This window comes from Calypte anna, chromosome 1 (genome assembly GCF_003957555.1).
Source record: "Calypte anna isolate BGI_N300 chromosome 1, bCalAnn1_v1.p, whole genome shotgun sequence".
NCBI classification, from domain to species: Eukaryota; Metazoa; Chordata; class Aves; order Apodiformes; family Trochilidae; genus Calypte; species Calypte anna.
Genome location: NC_044244.1, coordinates 57327817 through 57347444, shown reverse-complemented (window position 1 = coordinate 57347444; position 19628 = coordinate 57327817). Strand labels below are relative to the sequence as shown.

The following is a 19628-nucleotide window of genomic DNA, read 5'->3' as shown; positions in this document are numbered from 1 at the left end:
TCGAGGTTGTAAATTGTTGGCCTCAGTCTTCAGCATCTCTGCTGGCCCCTTGTGTATGGGGAGGGAGTATTCACCATGAGCACCTCACACATGCATTTGGAAGATGACCAACTAATTATTGTTTGTTAAATGCTTCGTGAACCTCAGGGGAAAAACAACTACGGAGAGGCAAAGTTTTATTATAGTACTGCACCTAATGTACATAAAATGCTTTCAAGGCATCAGGCACTACATAAATGCTGCATGGTATTAAAACTGGCCTGCCCTTGTCAGAGAAAATAATAATTACACTGAGTGATGGGAGAATCTTGCAGTTCCTTTGCTGGAAAGGTTTGCCTGTTTACTAATTCAGAAAAGGTGGCATCAAGCAACTGCTAAGCCAATGACTTAAGCAGCCACTGACTCAAGCCCATATTTAAGTATCTACAGAAATATGAATTAACAAATTAATTAATTTTGTGCAAAGCTCTGCTCTCCTCATAGGTTGAACTGTGCTCTCTAGGTTGTATCTCCCCATACTTTATGCTTGGGGCTGAGTAATTTCTCAATGCATAAGGCTGCCAAGTATATGAGGCCATAGAGATGAAGAGCTACTAAAGAGGACCTCACTACACAGCACATCTGATAGCCTCTATTTACACCATGAAAATTCATGCTGACACCTTTCAATTTAAACCTAATATGGTGAAATGAACATTTGGTTAAACTAAATACATGAACTTTTTGTATGCATTTGAAGCAACGTCACCTCCATACAGAAAATATCAGTGGCAGGAGGAATGATTAAATTAAATCATCCGGCTTTTATGTGATACCATGGATGTCTGCTGAGAGGGGAAAAAAATTCCTTCTCTTTATTCCTGTAGATCTGCAGCAACCTCCAAGGGACACTTGTATAGCGGGAAGGATTAATCCTTGCACCAACTTCAGTGCTTAATGTGCTTTGGACTGGTGACATGCCCTTCGGACAGACCTACCCCAGTTTTATAATTCTTTTTCTTAGCCTTTTGGGCCTCTGGCAGTCCTTTCTCATGTTTAATTTCCTCCTTGCCTCCCTCCCTCTGGGATCCTTCACCATTCAGCATTTCTGCCACCCAAGTAGAAATTTTGATTGTGTCACACAAGTGTAGAAAGAGATACTTTCAAGCCTCAGTTGGCTGAGGATAGAACTGAGGGGCTGAGTGGTTTTTAAGGAGGTGAGAAACAGGCAGTCTCCATGCCTCTGATGGGCTTAGCCTGCTACAATGTACGGCCAGGACTTACATCAAATCCACAAAGAGCTGGAGTGAGACTGGCATCTCATACAGGTAGGGAGCCACATCTGGAAAGGAGCTACTCTCCCCCACCAAACCAAAGTCAAACAACAACAAAAACAACAACAACAACAAAAAACACAACAAAACCCACCAAAACAGTATATTGAGGGTACTTGTATATTAAAAGGTTCTTGGATGAGCACTGTCAGCACACTGGGGACCTCTTCCTTCATAAAAGCCCAAGGCACCCAGTCTCACTTGCAGTTTTTAATTCATTTTTAAGACACCCACTTCTCCAGTGGGTCCAGGGAGGTGATTCTTCCCCTGTACTCAGCACTGGTTAGGCCACACCTCGAGTACTGTGTCCAGTTCTGGGCCCCTCAGTTTAAGAAGGATGTAGAGGTCCTGGAACAGGTCCAAAGGAGGGCAACCAGTCTGGTGAAGGGACTCGAGCACAGGCCCTATGAGGGGAGGCTGAGAGAGCTGGGGCTGTTCAGCCTGAAGAAGAGGAGGCTCAGGGGAGACCTCATTGCTGTCTACAACTACCTGAAAGGAGGGTGTAGCGAGGTGGGAACTGGACTCTTTTCACAGACGACCTTCAACAAGACAAGAGGACACAGTCTTAAGTTGTGCCAGGGGAGGTTTAGGTTAGATATTAGAAAGAATTTCTTCACGGAGAGGGTGATTAGGCTATGGAATGGACTGCCCGGTGAGGTGGTAGATTCTCCGTCCCTGGAAACATTTAAAAAGAGACTGGATGTGGCACTCAGTGCCATGGTCTAGCAACTGCTCCGGTGGGTCAAGGGTTGGACTAGATGATCTCTGAGGTCCCTTCCAACCCGGCTAATTCTATGATTCTATGATTCTATGATTCTTGGCACAGGAATCTGGGACTAGGTAGAGTCAGCAAATTTACAAAACCAAGATTTTTCTGCTCTCTTTTCATTTGTAGTTTGCCTTGTAGAGAATTTACTTGGTGATTTTCTTCTCTTTTCCTGTCTTTTTTTTTTTTCCCCCCCAGACCTTCTACCTGATGGCACTTGTTCTGTTCTTGCTGATCACCATGTGTCAGTAGTAATGTAGGTGGAAGAGAATTTCTGACTGTTTTGGTTGCAGCTTTTGTGTTTATCTGTTTGGTCTGGGGACACTGTTCAGTTTCAGGAAGTATTTTTATCTCACAGAAGTTTCCTTGTGAACAGCAATGCTACGAAGACTTTGTTTTAGCACCAAGAAAGCTACTGATGGTATTTCAGGTCTGTCTTCTGTCAGGAGCTGAAATCTTTGATTCGAAAAGCTGAGTAACATTAAAGAGAGTCAAGACTGGTGTAATCTTATACTTTCTGGCTCTTTCCCCAGCACCATTGGGTACATGCTTTGAACCGCATTTTCCTTTCCCTTACACTGATACATCCCCAGGGAGCTGTGCGGATTTGCACCAAAGTAAAAGAGGGAATTTGGCTCCAAGGTCTGCGTGTAATGTGGTTACCAAAGCGTAACTGGTGCCCCGTCCTTTCCCATCACCTCTGAACTTGGCCCATGAGTCAGCACCTGCCTCTGCTCACATGGCTTGATGGTGATGGACCCAGTGAGAGGTTCATCAGAACACGAAGGGTGGAGTTGGAGGAAGTGTGAGGGTGACTGGAAGATTATTTGAACAAGAAGCTGTAATGCTGAATTTATTTGGCACTCGCGGTCTTTGGGAGGAGCATGGAGGAATTGTTTGAGTTCACTGAAATGCCAAGTGCTGTTGCAGCTTGGGGAGTGCCTCAGTGAGCAAAGTAATGTTCCCAAACCCAGTGATCACCCACTGGAGGTTGGGGTGAGAGCCTGCGTGCTGCATTTCCATTTGAATGACAACCCAGGCAGATGAGAGAGGTGGCAGGTGACCTGTGTGGAATAAAGAAGTAAAGGCAAAGCTTGGGTGTACATGTTTTGGATAGTATTTGCTTACCCCTGGGGAAAGAGGCATGAGGGAATGGGGCTGAGGACTTGCTTTAATCTTCATTTCTGAGAACATGTGAGATGGCACAACGCTGCTGGGGAGGCTACCAAGGTGTGCTGTAAGGATTCAAGAGATCCTAGGCAGCTCAGGAAGCCTCTTGCTCCAACATCTTAATCTGGAAATCAGGATGTTTGTCCTATTTGTTGTTCCTGAACCTTGTTCTTAATTCTACAGTCAATAACTAAATATTGTTAGAAGATACCCTTCCTGTAGGCCTCTGTCACTGAAAATGGCCAACATACCATTGGCAGAGAAATTCTACCTCATCAGCTGTGTCCCTATTCCTCTGCCTGACATTGTAGGGAGGGTTTAGTTTTATGCTTTACAGGTATTCCAGCATGTTGTCATGAAAGTGGTAAAACACGAGGCAAGCTTTCTTTAAGCAAGTTAAAGATAGGTGCCTGTTGGACTATCCCACCCCTTTTTCCATTCCAGCTGCATTTTTGTACTATCTCTAACCTTTTCTTTCTTGATATAGTTGTTATCAAGGTTGTCATGGGGCAACCCTCACTTTACATAGTATTCCTGTGTTTCTTTCCTTGCTCCCAGTCTAAGCATATCACACAGGCTCTAGTGCTGTTAGGGGATGAGCAGTTCCTAGAGGTGACTAAAGAGAGGTCGAAGCCCCAGGCAGATTCTTTGATCTATCAGCACTTTTGATCCATCTGATCAAGAACTGTTATTGACCTGTTTGTGCATCTTAGCTCTGGCTGTGTTCTGAATACCTCTTTTGGCAATTTGAAACAGGGGTGGGTGATAGTCACCAGGGATGATTCTGGCCTGTTTTTGACTGACCACCTCCTATCCTATTGCCATCCAAAGTCTTCATTTTGGGGGAGAGACGATGTGAACTGTGTAGCTATGCATAGACAGATAACTCATGGATCTGCATCTGCACTTAACCAGATCTGCACATCATCTCTGACGTGGATACTGTCCCGGTTACACCTGCCCATGAGGCATTTGATTTGAATTTCTCAGAAACCACAGCCAGTTCAGTCTCAGGCCATGACTCAGCAGTGCTTGTCAGGAGGAATGTGATCTCTGCAGCCTTCTCTGCTTCCAAATTGATTTCAGGTGCACGTCACACTCTGTCAGCAATGCAAAATAATTTTCTCTGATTTTTTTTTTTTTTCCTATTTCTGGCTGCTGAGCACCACCAGACCATGACCAACAGCATAAATGGAAATCTTAGTCACTGGTGTGTACTTGGATTACCATTCCCAAAACAGAGGAGGTAAAGGAGGATCTGTGCATCTGTGCCTTGCTCGTCAGCTACTTTGAGGAGAAGTTAGTATCTTGTCTTAAACTGTCTCTGAAGAGGGGTTCATGCTGGACGTTGTATGGAAGCAGCTGAGGTGCAGGCATATGTTGCCTTCTGCTGACTTGGCTCTGGTGATGCTAACCACAGCCAGTAAAGAGGAGCAAGCAACTGGGAACAGTAACATCTCAAACTGCAGCAGAATGGTTGGCCAGACCCCTCCTGTCAGCACTTGGATTCCTTTCGTGTTCATTGAGGAATTAAAAGTTAACTGAGGGTGGTGGCAAAAATAGGTCTGCCTGTCTAGAAAATGCTAAAGCCAATACTGAAAAGCAGAGGTGGATCTGAAGACATATATCTCTCTTGGAATTTACATGGGGATTAAAACACTCATCATCTTTGTAGCACACAGGCAATTTTATAATCACTGCTGCTACTTCACCTCAGGGTTCTCTGTGGGGTGAAGAATTAGTTTTCTACCTTTCTTTAATGAATAGAGGCCTAGGATTTGCTGTCACTCATAAAGGCCAAACTAGAATGCTTTCTGGACCTCAGAAGTGATTGAACTTCTGGGATGGGTGAGGGTGTACAACCAAACCTCCAGAAATCAAACCAGGAAAACGTGCATGCTCAGAAATGCCACAAGATGTTGCATGGCCATTTCACTTCCATCTCAACAGGCAAAGATACTAGAAGGCTGTGCAATGCATGAGACAAACTGCTGTGCACAGTAGTGGCTGCAAAATTAAAATATAGGATGTTTTATTACATTCAATTTGGTGCCTTCTTTCAACCCCCACATCTTTACTTGTTACAGAAAGGAATCACTTTCTTAATGAAAAAACACCCAATCTTGCATACGAGGCAATGTAGATGTTTTTTCTTTGCAGGGGGTTAAAGGGGCATCTTTGCACAACAACACCCCCCACCTCAGCAAAACTGCCAGCAGTTGAAAGAATAAACAGGGACATTTAGGGGAGAAAATTATATTTAAGTTCCTTTGAAATGTGCTTGGCTAAAGAAATATTTTGAAGAGAGGGAGTGGAAAAACAAATGGAAAATATTTTCTTTGAAAGGGAAAAAAAAGCAACAAACTGTCCTTCCTAAATAGAGATACTTGGCTGGTGTGTAATTTACTCAGCCATAGGTCAGACCTTGCAAACAACTACTAAATTAGGTCCAGCTACTTTGATGCTAAAAGCATGGAAGTGCCAATAATTAAGTTGCATCTGACGTAGGAAATGACTGATGTATCTGCCATGCTCACGATAGCAGAGTTCACTGTGCTGCCATTTGACTGACCCCTTTTAGTTTATGTAAGCAAGAGGAATTTTCTTCTAAGGAAAATCAGCTGGTTTTGCACCTTTGTTTTGTTTTCTGAACTGCTAATCCCCTGAAGGTATAGAAGCCATTTGAAAGAGCAAATCAAAGCTCCCATAATTTAGTGTTATATTATTTGTTGATGTATGGTTTGATTTAGTGGCTACTTATTATATCAGGTTACCATGTAATTATCTTAATTATTGACTCCAGAAGTAAGTGGTGGGATTATGAGAGAGACGGGAAGGCCCAGTGGAAAGATTACAGCTCAGAGAATCAAACACATCATGGTGTGCTTTTGGCTCCACCATCCATTTACTCTGAGCCTGAACTCTTCACCGAGCCATCCTGGCCATGAAAGCAGAGGAATTGCAAGGACAGTATTCAGATGCTGACCCAAGATTTAAAGAGCTGTGCAACAGAAGTTAAAAAAAAAAAAAAAAAAAAAAAAAAAGAGGACAGAGGAAAGTTCTGAAAGAGATGTAAAATTAGCAGGAAAAAATTTATACACACCACAGCATGCCTTTGCATCAAGCTTGGAGCACTGACATGGTCATGAAGAAGGACAGTTTTGCCATGAAGGCCTGACATTTGAGTCTGATCACAGTTAATTTCCAGGCTCTGCTACTGATTTCCCATGCAAAATCAGGGAGCCCTTTGGATTCTTTTCTCTGAAGCAAAAATGATAAAATTCATCCTCCTGTCTTTGGTTTTAGCTGTGCAGACTACAGGAGCACAACTTCTCAAACAGCATTCAGCTGTGGTTCTCATCACATTGTGGCCATTTGTGGCTTTTAGTCTCCAAGTCTTTTGTCTGATAACCATCACATCAACTGAAGCCAAAGGTATGAATTAGCAGGCACTACTGCAATATAAAAGGCTGTCAGTGCAGTTTATACTTCCTGTATTGCTAATATTTGACATATACTGACAAAATACTTCATCTATTGACAAGCTGAGTTGCATCTTTTTCCCTAACAGAGGAGCAGACACACTGGTCCTGCTCAGCCTGTGCAAATTACTTTCTCTGTGTTTGCTTTTCTTTCCTGAGCCAAAAAATGGGGATAATAGAATGTATCTATTTCCTTTGTAGAAAAGATCACTTAATGTGAAATGGTGCATGGTGGCTTAGTGCTGAATAAGTGGGATACCCTAATCCAGCAAGGTATCCTCATTCTATTGTATGCCTTTTCTGCGTACCATCTGGAGTTGTTCTCTGCTTAGTATTTTCAGTATGTACCATATGTTTTTGCATGAAAATTCAATAAAATATGCATTATACATGGAAAGTGCTGTAGTAAATAAAGGAAGGATGGAATCCAGCCCCCTTTGTGAACGGCAGGGGCCCCAAATCTTCATAAAAGGTTTAGTCTAGTCTGACGTCTGTGCTTTTCTCCAATTTACTCTGTGTCAGTCCTTAGGAGATGCTCTAATTTAAAACAAAACTCTTTCCTGGTTAGGTTATTAGATGTACTTTGGCTGCCCTCTGCTGAAAGCACTGGACAAAACAGGGAAAATGTCCTTTTCCCAAGGAAAATAACAGTGGGAGAAATTCTCTGGTTGTTGGTGCACTTACTTTGGTGTTTGCGGGCAGTCCATGGTTTGGTGTCTTTCACTGTGTGTTTGCTGCCTGTCAGAGGCCAGAGTCTTCTGAGCTACAGCCCAGTTTGGGTTTTCATGCCCACTGCTGCTTGTCAAGGGCTGGGTGGTTTTGTAGGCTTATAAAAACATGGGCTCAGGCTTTGCCTGACATGGAAAATTCAGCAGCATCACACAAGGGATGGCCACAGGAGGAGACAGACTTCTCAGGCATGATTGCAACCCTGCCAGGTGGGACTTGAGGTCTACCACAGCCTCTCTACTCAGCAGAGCAATTTGTCACCACGTGCCATTCCTCATCAGGGTGCCAGTTTCTTCCAGTGCCATCTCCCACTCCTCTGTAGGCATCGCAGCACTGGCACTTTGCTCTTTATCTCTAACTGGGAGAGGGCAAGGGGTTTGCCCCCAACACTGAATTGAAGGACTTGCCATTTCTTGTGAACAAAGTGCTCCTGGTCTGCCACCCTCTTGCCTTGGAGAAGAAACAAGGGTCCTCTGCAGATATTGGTGGATGTATTAAGCAATAGCTCTGCTGTAGTTATTAATGCTCTCTGTAATGCCCTGGTTTTGATGCTGCCTGACAATTTGGTTTATTATTGTATTTTCAGTTGGGCTGCACACCAAAACATTTTGACGATGGTAGGAATGTTATACACATATTTAATTACTGCCCACATTTTTATGTAATTTTATCGTTTACTGTTTTAGATGAGACATCGAGTTCTGCGGGAAAAATACCCAGTAAAAATAGATTATTTAAAAGCTAATCTGAGATGGGTTTGGCACTTAAATGTGAGAAAATGTAATTGTTCCTTTCTTCCTGCCTTTTCAGATGGTCCCTGATTATCAAAATGTGCAAGAACTCCCTTATCTGGACATGGTGATTGCAGAGACACTGCGCTTGTACCCACCTGCATTCAGGTACCATTTTTTTCCCCTTTCTGATTCTATATGGTAGATCCCTAGCTCTATAAAATGGAAATCTGCTGTTGGAAGATGAATATGCCCTTAGTCTCTGTGCCAACATCAATACTGCCTGTGCATTTGAAAGATATATTGTGGCTTTTGAAGAAAAAATCTGGCTAATACTGGTGTTTCTAAAGCAGTTTTTTACAGCAGACTGGCCAAGATTGTTTCATCACTGTTCTTCACATCCCCTCAAGGTTAGAGGATGGAGCTATTTTGCAGCAGGACTGACCTTAGAAAGGCAGATGGTGCTGCTTCCATATCTCATGGGCATCAGAGATATGGAGCAAAGACCTATCCTTGCCTGGTGGTCATCCAGGTCCTGATCAGTGGAAAAGTTATGAATTCAGAAAGTATATTATTCCATATGTGTTTAACTTGGATGCTCACTCTTTTGGTCTTAGTACTGTGTGATACTAATACAGCTAAGCTAATGATTACATTACATTTTGAAAGATTTACCCCAATTCCTGCAAGACTAATTTCACTAAGATTGATGAAGTAAAAAAAGGAGAAAAGAAATTAGAAAACTGTTTGAGCAGCAGATTTCTGAGATATCACAAGCATCAATGCAAACTTAAAGAATGGAACTTTTCAAACTGGTCAGCCAGTTGCACTGATTCTCATAAAAAAATAAAGCCCAGAGAAAAATGAGAAAGGAGCCAAAGACAAGCTTGCTATGAGAGTCTTTATAAAATTTACCCCCCAACAGCAAGAACCTGAAACACCTGCAAGATTGTTCAGAGAGTAAATGTCAAAGGTAATTGCTCCTGTATGAGATGAGTGGGCTTTACTATGTTATAGATGGTGTATAAGAGGACATTATTTTGCCAGTCAAAGTGTTGTGCATCTTTGATTTTCAGCTGAAACACTGGGAGAAAAATCAGTGTTTCCCAGATGGAAGAATCAGAATGGAGCAAAGTTGTTCTGAAGTTTCAATTGGTGTTGTTGGTGGTATTTATTGAGCTGGCTTTTACTCTGATGGATGTGGAATGGATAGGACAGCCCAGTGCCTCAGAAAGATTCTAATTACCTATGACAAGGAAAACGCTGAGTTAGGGAAAAACTCAGTAGCAGCCAAGCTTATTATAAAATGAGTTGTGATTTTGATGGGTTTGTTTTGGTTTGGTTTGGTTGGTTTTGTTTGGGTTTTTTGTTGTTTGTTTTGCTTTGTTTGTTTTGTTTGGTTGGTTTTGTTTGTTTGTTTGTTTTTAAAATGGACTCATTAGCCAGAGAACTTTCTTCCCCAGAATTTGTTTCCACTATCACCAAGTTCGTGGAAGGATGAGAAGGATGGCTTTGTCAATGTGTTTTTTAGCATGTCAGTGTTTGTTCCAGGTTTGAAGCCTCTGTTGTTTATTCACCTATGAGAGAGAGAGACAGGTGACAGTGAGAAAAGAATATATTCCTGTAACGATACCAGATTGACAGTCCTGGAACTGAAATATTTGTTCAACTTCACAGGCACAATTTGGGGAGCAGCAAAGGAAGCTCCTGCACATTGTCTCACCCCTGTGATCCCATCTGGTGCCAGGGAATAGCTCCCAGGTTAAGATAGCAGAGCATCCACCTGGATCTGGGCTGATCGGGGGTCTGTAGCAACCACTTGTACACCAAAAGATCTAGATCAGGATCTGCCACCACACATGCCCACCCTCACACTATTTTTTGCAAGGTTTACAGACCCAAGCTCAGCTTTGGCAGGTGGCTTTTCTAAGTCTTACTGTCACAATGAGGTTTCTAAGGACAGTCCTACTCTGTCACTTGTCACCACAGGGTGGGTGGAAACCAGAGACTTTCCTTGCTAACGTCATGCCTGCTCTGATGGGTGTATGTGAAAGGCAGTTTTCTAGGGCTTGTGAACTGATTGTATTTCTGTACCTCAGCAGCAGAACACTTAGCCTAACATTAAAACCCTCCCTTGCTAAGTTTCAGGTGCTGTCTCAATGTGAGGGAGCTTCTTAAATAAATAAACTGAAAACCTGTATTTATTTTTTCCTGAAGGAAATGTGGTATTCTCTTTCTGCCAGGTATTAGGGATGACTGACATATGTCATCTGCAGTTTTCATTAAAAGTGAGTCTACAAACCACCATTAGCAGCAAAACTGCAGCTTAACAGTTAACATTGTGGAAAACCACAAGCAACCAGAAATGCTTTGCTGTGAAAAGGGCAAAAGTTAGCTGGCTGGGGTGGAGTTGTGTGCTTCTAGATGGGGAGGATTGTACCCTGAGAAGACATTATGATCAGCAATTGTTGCTGTGTTTATCTTCTGGGAAAGTCTTACTCCCAGAACTGTGGAGTCAGTCTAGCTGAACTGATTGAACTTTTAGAGCTTCCCTCCTGATGTCTGTTTACCTTTAGTAGTCATCTGGGATACCTGACACTTACTCTTCCAGGTTCACTCGGGAAGCAGCTAAAGACTGCGTAGTGCTGGGGCAGCATATTCCAGCTGGGGCTGTCATTGAAACTGCAGTTGGACATCTCCACCACAACCCTGAGTTCTGGCCAGAGCCTGAGAAGTTCATTCCTGAGAGGTATGTGGTGTAGTGTTTCTATTCTTAGGTGGAAGTGCTTATCTGGGTCTGTTCAGATCAATGACCTGCTTCAAATGCTGTTCCACATGTTAGGGAGAAATGATGGAGGTGCCAGATCCTGCTGCTCCCTCATAGCCACAGTCATCCACTATTGCCCCAAAGCAGTATTTCCATCAAGAGGAGCACAGTTTAATCGAGATTATAAAATATGTTATTTCTACCAAATCAGACAAATGGTGTTAGTGGTGCCTCCAACAGAAGGTGCAAGGTTTGGTCAAGGTTGAAACGTGTTGCAGGTTTTCAGACCTGTTCCCAAATCAAATGCTGAAAATGAAATTCTGAAGTGAGATGGTATATTCACTGGCACAGAGGTACCTGAGAAACTCATGAAGCTCCTGGCTGGTTTAGAGCAGTCCTTTCACCTGAGATCTTGTAATGGTGTGGGTACACTGCAAGTGGGGAATCTATCCCATCTCCTGCTGGAAACTTGTTCTCAGTCCATAAGTTTTGATCCTGGGTTCTTAGCTCTGCTTGGCAAGATGTACTTTCACATGGAGCATTTGTCCTCTTCAGCTGGAGAAAGACACAGGCAACCTGTGGTTTTGTACCCTGCCCTATCTTACAGATGCTGAGTTGATCTTACAGGGAGACTTTCAGCTTGATATGGTGGTGTGTGGAAGCACAATTTAGTTTCATGGGCATCTATATTTTGAGCTGTTCAGTAGTCTGCTGCATTTTAAGCTACCACTACATTGAAAAGTCTACTAAGATAAAAAATACATGCTCCACAAACAACTGGGTATGAGGCAGGCAGAACCATCTTTGCTAGTAAGACCACACAGGTATCATATAGGTGGGTTTGCCCAATGCTCCTTTTGGAACAAATCTTGGCATAAACTCTGTGAGGTACCTTAGGCCATGAAAAACAGCAATGCCAGGGTTAAAGAAGTCCAGAGCTTTTGCTGGGGAGGAATTTTGGAAATAACTAGAAGTCTGGGGTGGTTAATTTTTTTAGCAAGGCTTATCTAGAAATGCTGTCTTAATTGTTTACTCACCATTTTCAGAGTAGTATCAAAGAACATCACAGGGTAAAATATATCATGGGGGCTGCAGTTGCCTTGACTCATATGGATGTGATGAATCTGAGATTAATTCTCTATGAAATTTCCCTGGGGAAGGAAGAATCATTCCCCAACTTGTATCAGTTGGTTATGTTAGTAAGAATTGTAAAATAACACCCTAATAAAAATTAAATTAATTCAGCTGTAGTCTTTTTTTCCCTAATATGTTGCTGTAAAATCTGCTTCAGGAATAACACAAGAGAGAATCTAAATTTACTGGAATAATATATAGGGGTGAGCAAGGCAAGAATTTCATTAACCTGTTTGCATGAGATATGCAATAGTGCTCAGTACATGAATCAATGGCCCTTCAGTCTCAAATTATGGACCTCTATAGTACTTTCTGAAGCAGTAACCCAATCTTATTTAGATATCTAAACATGGTGAAGAGTTTAGCAGAAATACACACTACTAATTTTTTCCAAACCTAGAAATAGCCTGTATTACCTCTCATCTCTTTCTGCTCTGCATGAACTCTCTGTGCCTTAGCAGTCTATAGTTCTTGCTAACTGTGTCCAAGAGATGAGAGATTTTCAGGGATGACCATATACATGAAGGAAAGAAACTTTATCCACATACAGAACTGGAAAAGCAGATCTGTACTTCCAGAACGGCTCAAATACTTTATGACATGGGAGGACTACGTAAATTTCCAGGGTGATATTATCACTGTAAAGCTTTTCTTGCTTGAAGAAACCACTCTGATAATTGAGACAGCACAGGCCTGGGTGAGCCTCACCTTACTCATTATGCATCAGCCCTAAGAACTTGCACTGACTCAGACTTCACACTCTTGTCTGTACATATTCTGTCCAGTAGACATCCGTCTTTGCAGATGTTGGCAAACAGATTTTACTTTATTATTTATTTATTACTTTTACTTTATTTCATTTCAACTGCTGTTCAAATAGGAATTTTGTTTTCTTCCTTGGGGGTGTGGGTGTGTGTCTGTGTGTGTGTGTGTGTGAAGCTAATTTCTAATGGGTTAATAAGCTAGCTAGTTGATGCAGATCTGCATACAGCCTGCCACATTGGACTCAGGTACTTCAGCATTATGAACAGAACTGTCTGTAAGTTCAGTTTCCCAACTGGGAACCTGGTCTCTTTGGGCCTAGCGTAGAAAGAATGGCTGTACTGAATGGTAATAACTGGCTCCCCTGGCCTGTCCAATCTCATGAGATGCCATCTCCTCTTACAGGCTTCAAAGAGAACTTAACTCTCAGGATTGCATCTATGGTGCACAGCAGGGAAGTGCTGTTGCTGATTTCAGTTAATCCACATTGCAGCCTGTTAGTTTCCACCTAGCTGTTACCTCTCCCTCATACATGCAAAGGTCTACACAGCATGTCTGCCTCTGAAGTTATTCTTCTGATCATGGCCATCAAATGAAGACAAGTCATTAAAGACAGATTGGAAGTAATACTAATGTATTACTAATGTCCTCTCCTGGAATCACCAGCTGACAAAGGCTGATGGCTGTAAGTCAATACCTTTTTACTTAAGAGTGTCAGCCTGATCAGGACATAATATATCAACAGTCCCCTTGGCCTGTCCATGAAGACCAATTAAAATACCCACCTTTTGAGATGTAAACGAAAAGCATGGACTCAGAACCAAAAAGCATTTCTTGAACCACTTTCCATCTTTGCACCTTCTAGGTTTACAGAGGAGGCCAAGAAGGAACGACATCCCTTTGCATACCTGCCCTTTGGGGCAGGACCCCGTGGCTGCATGGGCATGAAAATGGGCTTGCTGGAGACAAAAATTACTTTGCTGAGGATCTTGCAGAAATTTCAATTTAAGACCTGCCCAGAGACTGAGGTTTGTATATCCAGAAGCTTAAAGGGCATGCTTGTCAACTTCAAGGAGCTGACAGTGTTTCCTGACAAGACAACTGACTTGCCTTTGCCACTTCTTTTGAGAAAACTGCTACAGCAACTTCCATAATAAGGGACATGGGGCCTGGACTCCAGGTTTTAGTCAAGATATGATTTAACCTTTTTGATTTTTCCATCAGAATGAGCAGTTACATAGCCCTATCTTAGGGTAGAGCAGGGTACTGTCAAAATGTCTTGATTTAAACAGAGTCAGGGTGGGTGTACCTCTTTCGTGGGATCCCAGCACTTCAGTAAATGCCTGTTGCTGTAGACATTGCACTTGCACTCAGCAGCTCTAGAGTTTACAGGGTTAATTTCTTTCTGTTCAGTTTTACAGTATACCTGGGCAACCACTACCACAGCCTCTGGCTGTAAATTCTATTTAATATAATACTACAACAGCTGGCTGTCAAACAAGTATTTTGCAGCCTCCACAGTAATCCTGGCATGAACTGGTCCCCCAGCAAAAATGTTTGTCTGTATGTGGGGATGTTTTACTCACAAAAATGAATACACACAACTGTACATAAGATGCTCTTTTTTTTCTTTCAGATCCCTTTGCAGCTGAAATCAAAAGCCACACTTGGACCAAAAAATGGAGTCTACATAATCCTAGAACCTCGCTAAAAGGAAATGTACATCCTGAAGACTACTGGGATTGGACCCTTTGTTCAGTGGCTCGCTGTGTATAACTCTTTCTCAAAACCCCAAAGACAGGTAGGAACCTAAGTCCCACTGATGGTCAGCAGGTGCTGCCTCACTGCTCACCTGTGGGACAGTCACTTTTTTAGATTGGACATGGGCTCCAGAGTCTTTCTGGTGGTTTTCTAATAGCTCTGAACACCATCTGTACAGAAGCATACCACTTTCAATTGCTTTTTTACATTACACTTTTTTTTTACTCATCTTTGAGATTGCTTTCTTCATGCTCACGTTCAATAAATGGAGCAGATGTTAAATGTACATGCAATTTTCAATAGATTTTAATCACAATTCATTATTTCACACATCATTCTCATGCATTTAAAAGTCTCTTCTCTAGAAGAAGCCCCAGAGGAACCACAGTTATAACAGAAGACCCATGATCCAGTGCATTGGATTTGATCATGAACTATGTTAGAAATCAAAGCTGAGTGTCCTGCACAATGCTTGTTCTCTCTCTGTGTCTGTAATGTGGAATCAGTTGCTCCTTCTTCATGATTTTTAAGTGATTTGAAATGCAATCAGATTGAGAATTTGCACTTGGCACATTGCATCGTCTGAAGAGGCACGAAGAATTCCTCTGCTTGCCATTTAAGTGAGTAGCAAAGACCAAAGAAATGAGGTAACAGCCATTTTGCTCTGATACTGAACTGCTGGTGGAAAGGTGGAGCAAAAGAAGGCACAAATTTAAAGAAAGCAGGACTGGAGGAGGTTTTTGGGTAATCAAAAGGTGTTGGTACAACATCTGCTTCATGTTGAGGCCTTTCCAAGCATTACAGTTAGCACCATCTTTGTTTAGCTCATCAACTCCAAGAAATTAAAAGTGCCTCATGGACAAAGGCCATGGCAAAGGAGTGGGATCCAGGACCATCAGTCCCAGCAGCAATCTTGATTCCTAATGTGACTCTGGATCAGGTCATATCCCAAGTGCCTCAGTCCACTCAGGAAGGAACTTGTCTGGTTGGCAGCACCCACAATCCATTCATGCTGACTGACTAAGCACATGCATCTTCACAGTGCACTTGCACTCTTTACATTCCCTCCGTGCTCTTTCTTATTCCCCTACAAACCCCTTCAATCACCACACAGCTGGTGGAGCATCACACAGCAGTGTTCAAATGACTAGAAAAAAAAAAAAAATTCCTTCAGTGGGCACTACAAGTTGTCTGGCTGTAAAACAAAACTGTAGAAGATCAGAGATGGTCTCAGTCTCAGGGTCCCTTTTTTTTTAATTGTTTTTTTTCAAGTTTTTATAAGTGGCATAAATTCTCTTAGCCCCATAAAAATATGGAAGAACCTTTTATTTCTTTGCAAGTACTGACCTGCTGCCTGCTGATACACTCTGCTCAAGGTTTCCTTAGGTACTGCATCTCACCAGGCTGTATGCACAGAGAAGTGTCATGGCAGCAGGAGGCTGAGGCTGACTGCTCAGCTTCACTGCAAGGATTGCTGGAAGGAGCCATCTGCTCACTGATCCTTAGCTGGTTCCCTAGTTTTAATCTGGCAAGAACCTTTTGCTGCTTTCTTCTCACATGCTGCCTTAACACTGATGAAATTACTGTATCTTGCTCCTGGAAGATTTTTTTTTTCTTTCTCTTTCATGGGATTTTTTAAAATTACTTTTATTTTTTTTAACCAGAACTGTACAGGTAGCAGTGGTTAAGTACTGCCCTGGAACTCTTGGAAGTTTTCCTGTTTCCATGGAGCATCTCTGGCATGCTAAACAGAGGTGCCCTTTTAGAGAAACACTGATTATAAAAATTACTGACAGAGTGATTGTTATTTATCTGAAAAGCAACACACTGTTTCTACAGGTTACCCACCATTTTTCCCCTCTTGAAAATAGTGTGCTGGCAGCTGATTTTCTGTACAGCTTCTACTTATAGCTGGCAAAAAGTTGGATGGACCTTAACTAAAAACTTCTCACATACCTGAAAGAGCAGGAAGCTGCCAAAGGCTTGTTTGCCCCTTCAAAATTTTACACTGTTTTTCTTTCTTATGTGAATTAGTAGGTCTGGGGGTGCTTCCTTTTCAATTAGATATTCCAAGCCTAAATCAAGCTTGTGCTTTTCTTCCATATGCTTTTGTATGGACTCTTCTACAGCTGCCTGAATGCTGTTGATATCCTCAATATTTATCCATGAAAATGTCAGTAATAAGTAGAGTAGTTTAACAACTCACATTTCTGGGTCTGAACAGAGCATTAGCATCTTGAATGCCATGTTGGCTCCACTGGTAGTACTGCACAGCCTGCAACTGTGCATCGTGTTTTACAGGCTTGGAAATTGCACCAAGAGTCTTTTCCAGCTGCTTCTAAGTTTGATGCAGACAGTACCTGAGCAAGTAAACTCACTTGAGTCTGTGCTAGCTATTTTTTTTTTTCCAACTGTTCTGCAAGCTTTTCTGTTTAAGTATTAGCCATTTTCACCTGTCAGTTTGTAGTGGTATGGGACTACAGCTCTGGGCCAAGTCATATTTCTGAAAGTCCATTGTCCTTTCTTCTATGTGCAGGCCTAGTGAGACAGCTAGAAAAGTAAGGTGGCTGCCAGCTTTCCAGAAATAAAATCAAGAGCCCCAAGCCATTTCATCCTTTTAAACAACAGCTGCTGATAGAGTCACCACACACTGCACAGACATTTTACCAGGACACTTAATGATGCTGGCCCTTGCTCTGGCTGTGTGGGCTCAGCAACATACCTAAAGAGTGAGTTGTCTTGAGGGTCTGGCACTGCTCTAGCCCCCTGGAAGCACACAGGTGGAAAAAGCAGGGCACGAGACTCAAAGCAGCTCTCCAAAACAGAAGCTGATGTTAATCACAGTGTTTGTGCACCCATATCACACAGTGCCAAACTGATCCTGAGCAGAGTTGGCTTAAGGATTCATAAACCCCCTCCCCCCAAAACCAAATCCTATAAAGGGAAAAAAAAAGGCATTAGGTTTATCATTGCAAGATCAAAACATAACTTCATATCCTTCAGTTATGGTAACTATTGGCATGGCTGGTACAGCATGCTCCAGTCAACAGCACTTGACTGTGGGGAGAAACAAGGAAGCTGATGTAAAATAATTTCTCTTCTCAGAAACAATGTGTGTTTTCTTGCATTGCTGAGCTCTGAGTTTCTTTAAAATTGGGCGTGTCTCTTTCACAAAAAGGTCGTAGTCATTCTCTGGCAGATGACATAAAGCAAAGGCTGCTTGGTAAAGGAAAGCTTCTATTAAAAATATACTCTAGGACTTCGCAATGATTACAGAAAGCTGTCAGTATAAAATGGTATTTTTAATCAGACTGCTGATACAGAAAACCTTTACAGTTTTGTACTTTATAAATAGCATTCCTAAAAAAAACTAAGCTGGGTTTTAGAAAATATTAAGCTTCACTGGTTTCAAATTTGAAGTGTCTGTTCTTACCTGGAATTAAACTGCAGAATTTCCTTTGTGTGTGTGATACTTTCCAAAAGTACCATCTTCTCATTTCACTTTGTTAAATGATGTTTCCATCTTGAACAGAGCTTCACCTAACATCAGATTTTTCTGTGCATTTACAGTAGTAAGCATGCTAAAAGAAAGTAAAGTCCTCTTATAAACTGTTAATTTCATTGCTTGGTTTGCGCTGGTCCTGCTTTCTGTGACAAGTCTGATAAATCTCTAAGATGTTTGTTACCTACACTGCTGAGTGGCGTGGCTACTTTTAAGAAGGGAGCAGGATTCCCTAAGATGCTGGGACTTTTGCAAGTAAAGATGAGTTTGTGGCCAGGCCTGAAACAAGAAGCACAAGGGAACTACTTAGACCTCTGAAGTCTGCTCTCTTGTAAAACAGTTATGCACCAGCAACCCCAGCCACTGGGGCAGCCATCCCTCCCAGATTTTGTGCTGGAAGTACAAAAAAAAGTAAAGAAGTCTTTTGTGCTGGGTGTGCAGGATTTTGACACCCACATCTTACAAAATCTAGACAGAATATCAGGACAAACTTGATTATTATAGGTAAAACTCCTTAAATGGTGTGGTGAGCTGACCTTGGCTGGCTGCCGGGCACCTACCCATCCCAGCAGGAGGAGGGTCAGGGGTTCCTAAACTACCGTGCCCCATCCTGCACTGCTGGCATAGCAAAGTTGTAGGTTTACATTTGCTGCAAAAACCTCTTTTAATTTGTTCATTTCCAAATGTAATCCAAACACCTGTACTCCACGACACAGAGAATATGGTGCCTTTGGTACTGAGAGAGAAAACATAACAAGAAATTTAATAATTTGAATTATTTACTACATACAGGAAGCGAACACTCTAGTTTCAAAAGTGGAAAACATGGTAACTTTTTTTTGGGTGTGTAATGGGGAAATAACAGATGACAAAGTAACACAACCAGCCATTTTAAGTTACTTACTTACACACATACACAAACACACAACTTGCACACCCCCTTCCAAAAATGAAGTAAAAAATTTTCAAAAAAATACTTGCCATCAAAAATGTTATTAAAAAATATTGAACTTTGTGCATAGCAAACTGTTTCAATTTTTTTGCAAAAGATTAACATAACTTAAGCTATTCCAGATTTTAGCTGAAATGCTGGTTATATTCAGAGAAAGAGTGACATTTTACAATATTCTCACTTGCCATTAATGTGTAGCTGAACAAGGTTTTTGTTTTGTTATTTGGCACAGGTATGAAAGCTTTCATACACATCGGTATCCTCCTTAATGAACATACCATTTGATGAAAATCTCATTTGCTATCATGAGGTTTATAGTGTATGGTCTGTAACAAATCTTTCAGAAGAAAGAATACAGACAATTTGCTTTTCAGTACCCTGTGTTTTACTGGGATTAAACACAGATAGGAATAGTGTCCTTTATATACTGTGCTGCTAGTTTTACAGTTCATACAAAAGGAGTTCTGCACAGCCATACTGCAGCTAATCATGGCTAAGCTACCAGCAACATTTACCCTGTGTACACCTGTGTGTGATCATCCAGATGAATTCAAAGGAA

General features: G+C 41.9%; 1 protein-coding gene across 6 annotated transcripts in view; it reads left to right on the top strand.

Moving 5' to 3' along the window:
• Window positions 1–18111, top strand: part of TBXAS1 (thromboxane A synthase 1) — a 244161-nt gene extending 226050 nt beyond the window's left edge. For all 6 annotated transcript variants that reach the window (XM_030468312.1, XM_030468305.1, XM_030468310.1 and 3 more), the window contains 4 exons: window positions 8271–8359; window positions 10803–10940; window positions 13720–13882; window positions 14491–18111. In XM_030468312.1, coding sequence (XP_030324172.1) covers window positions 8271–8359; window positions 10803–10940; window positions 13720–13882; window positions 14491–14565 — 465 coding nt within the window. In that variant the 3' untranslated portion in view covers window positions 14566–18111. The remainder of the gene's footprint in view (window positions 1–8270; window positions 8360–10802; window positions 10941–13719; window positions 13883–14490) is intronic.
• Window positions 18112–19628: the final 1517 nt, after the last annotated feature.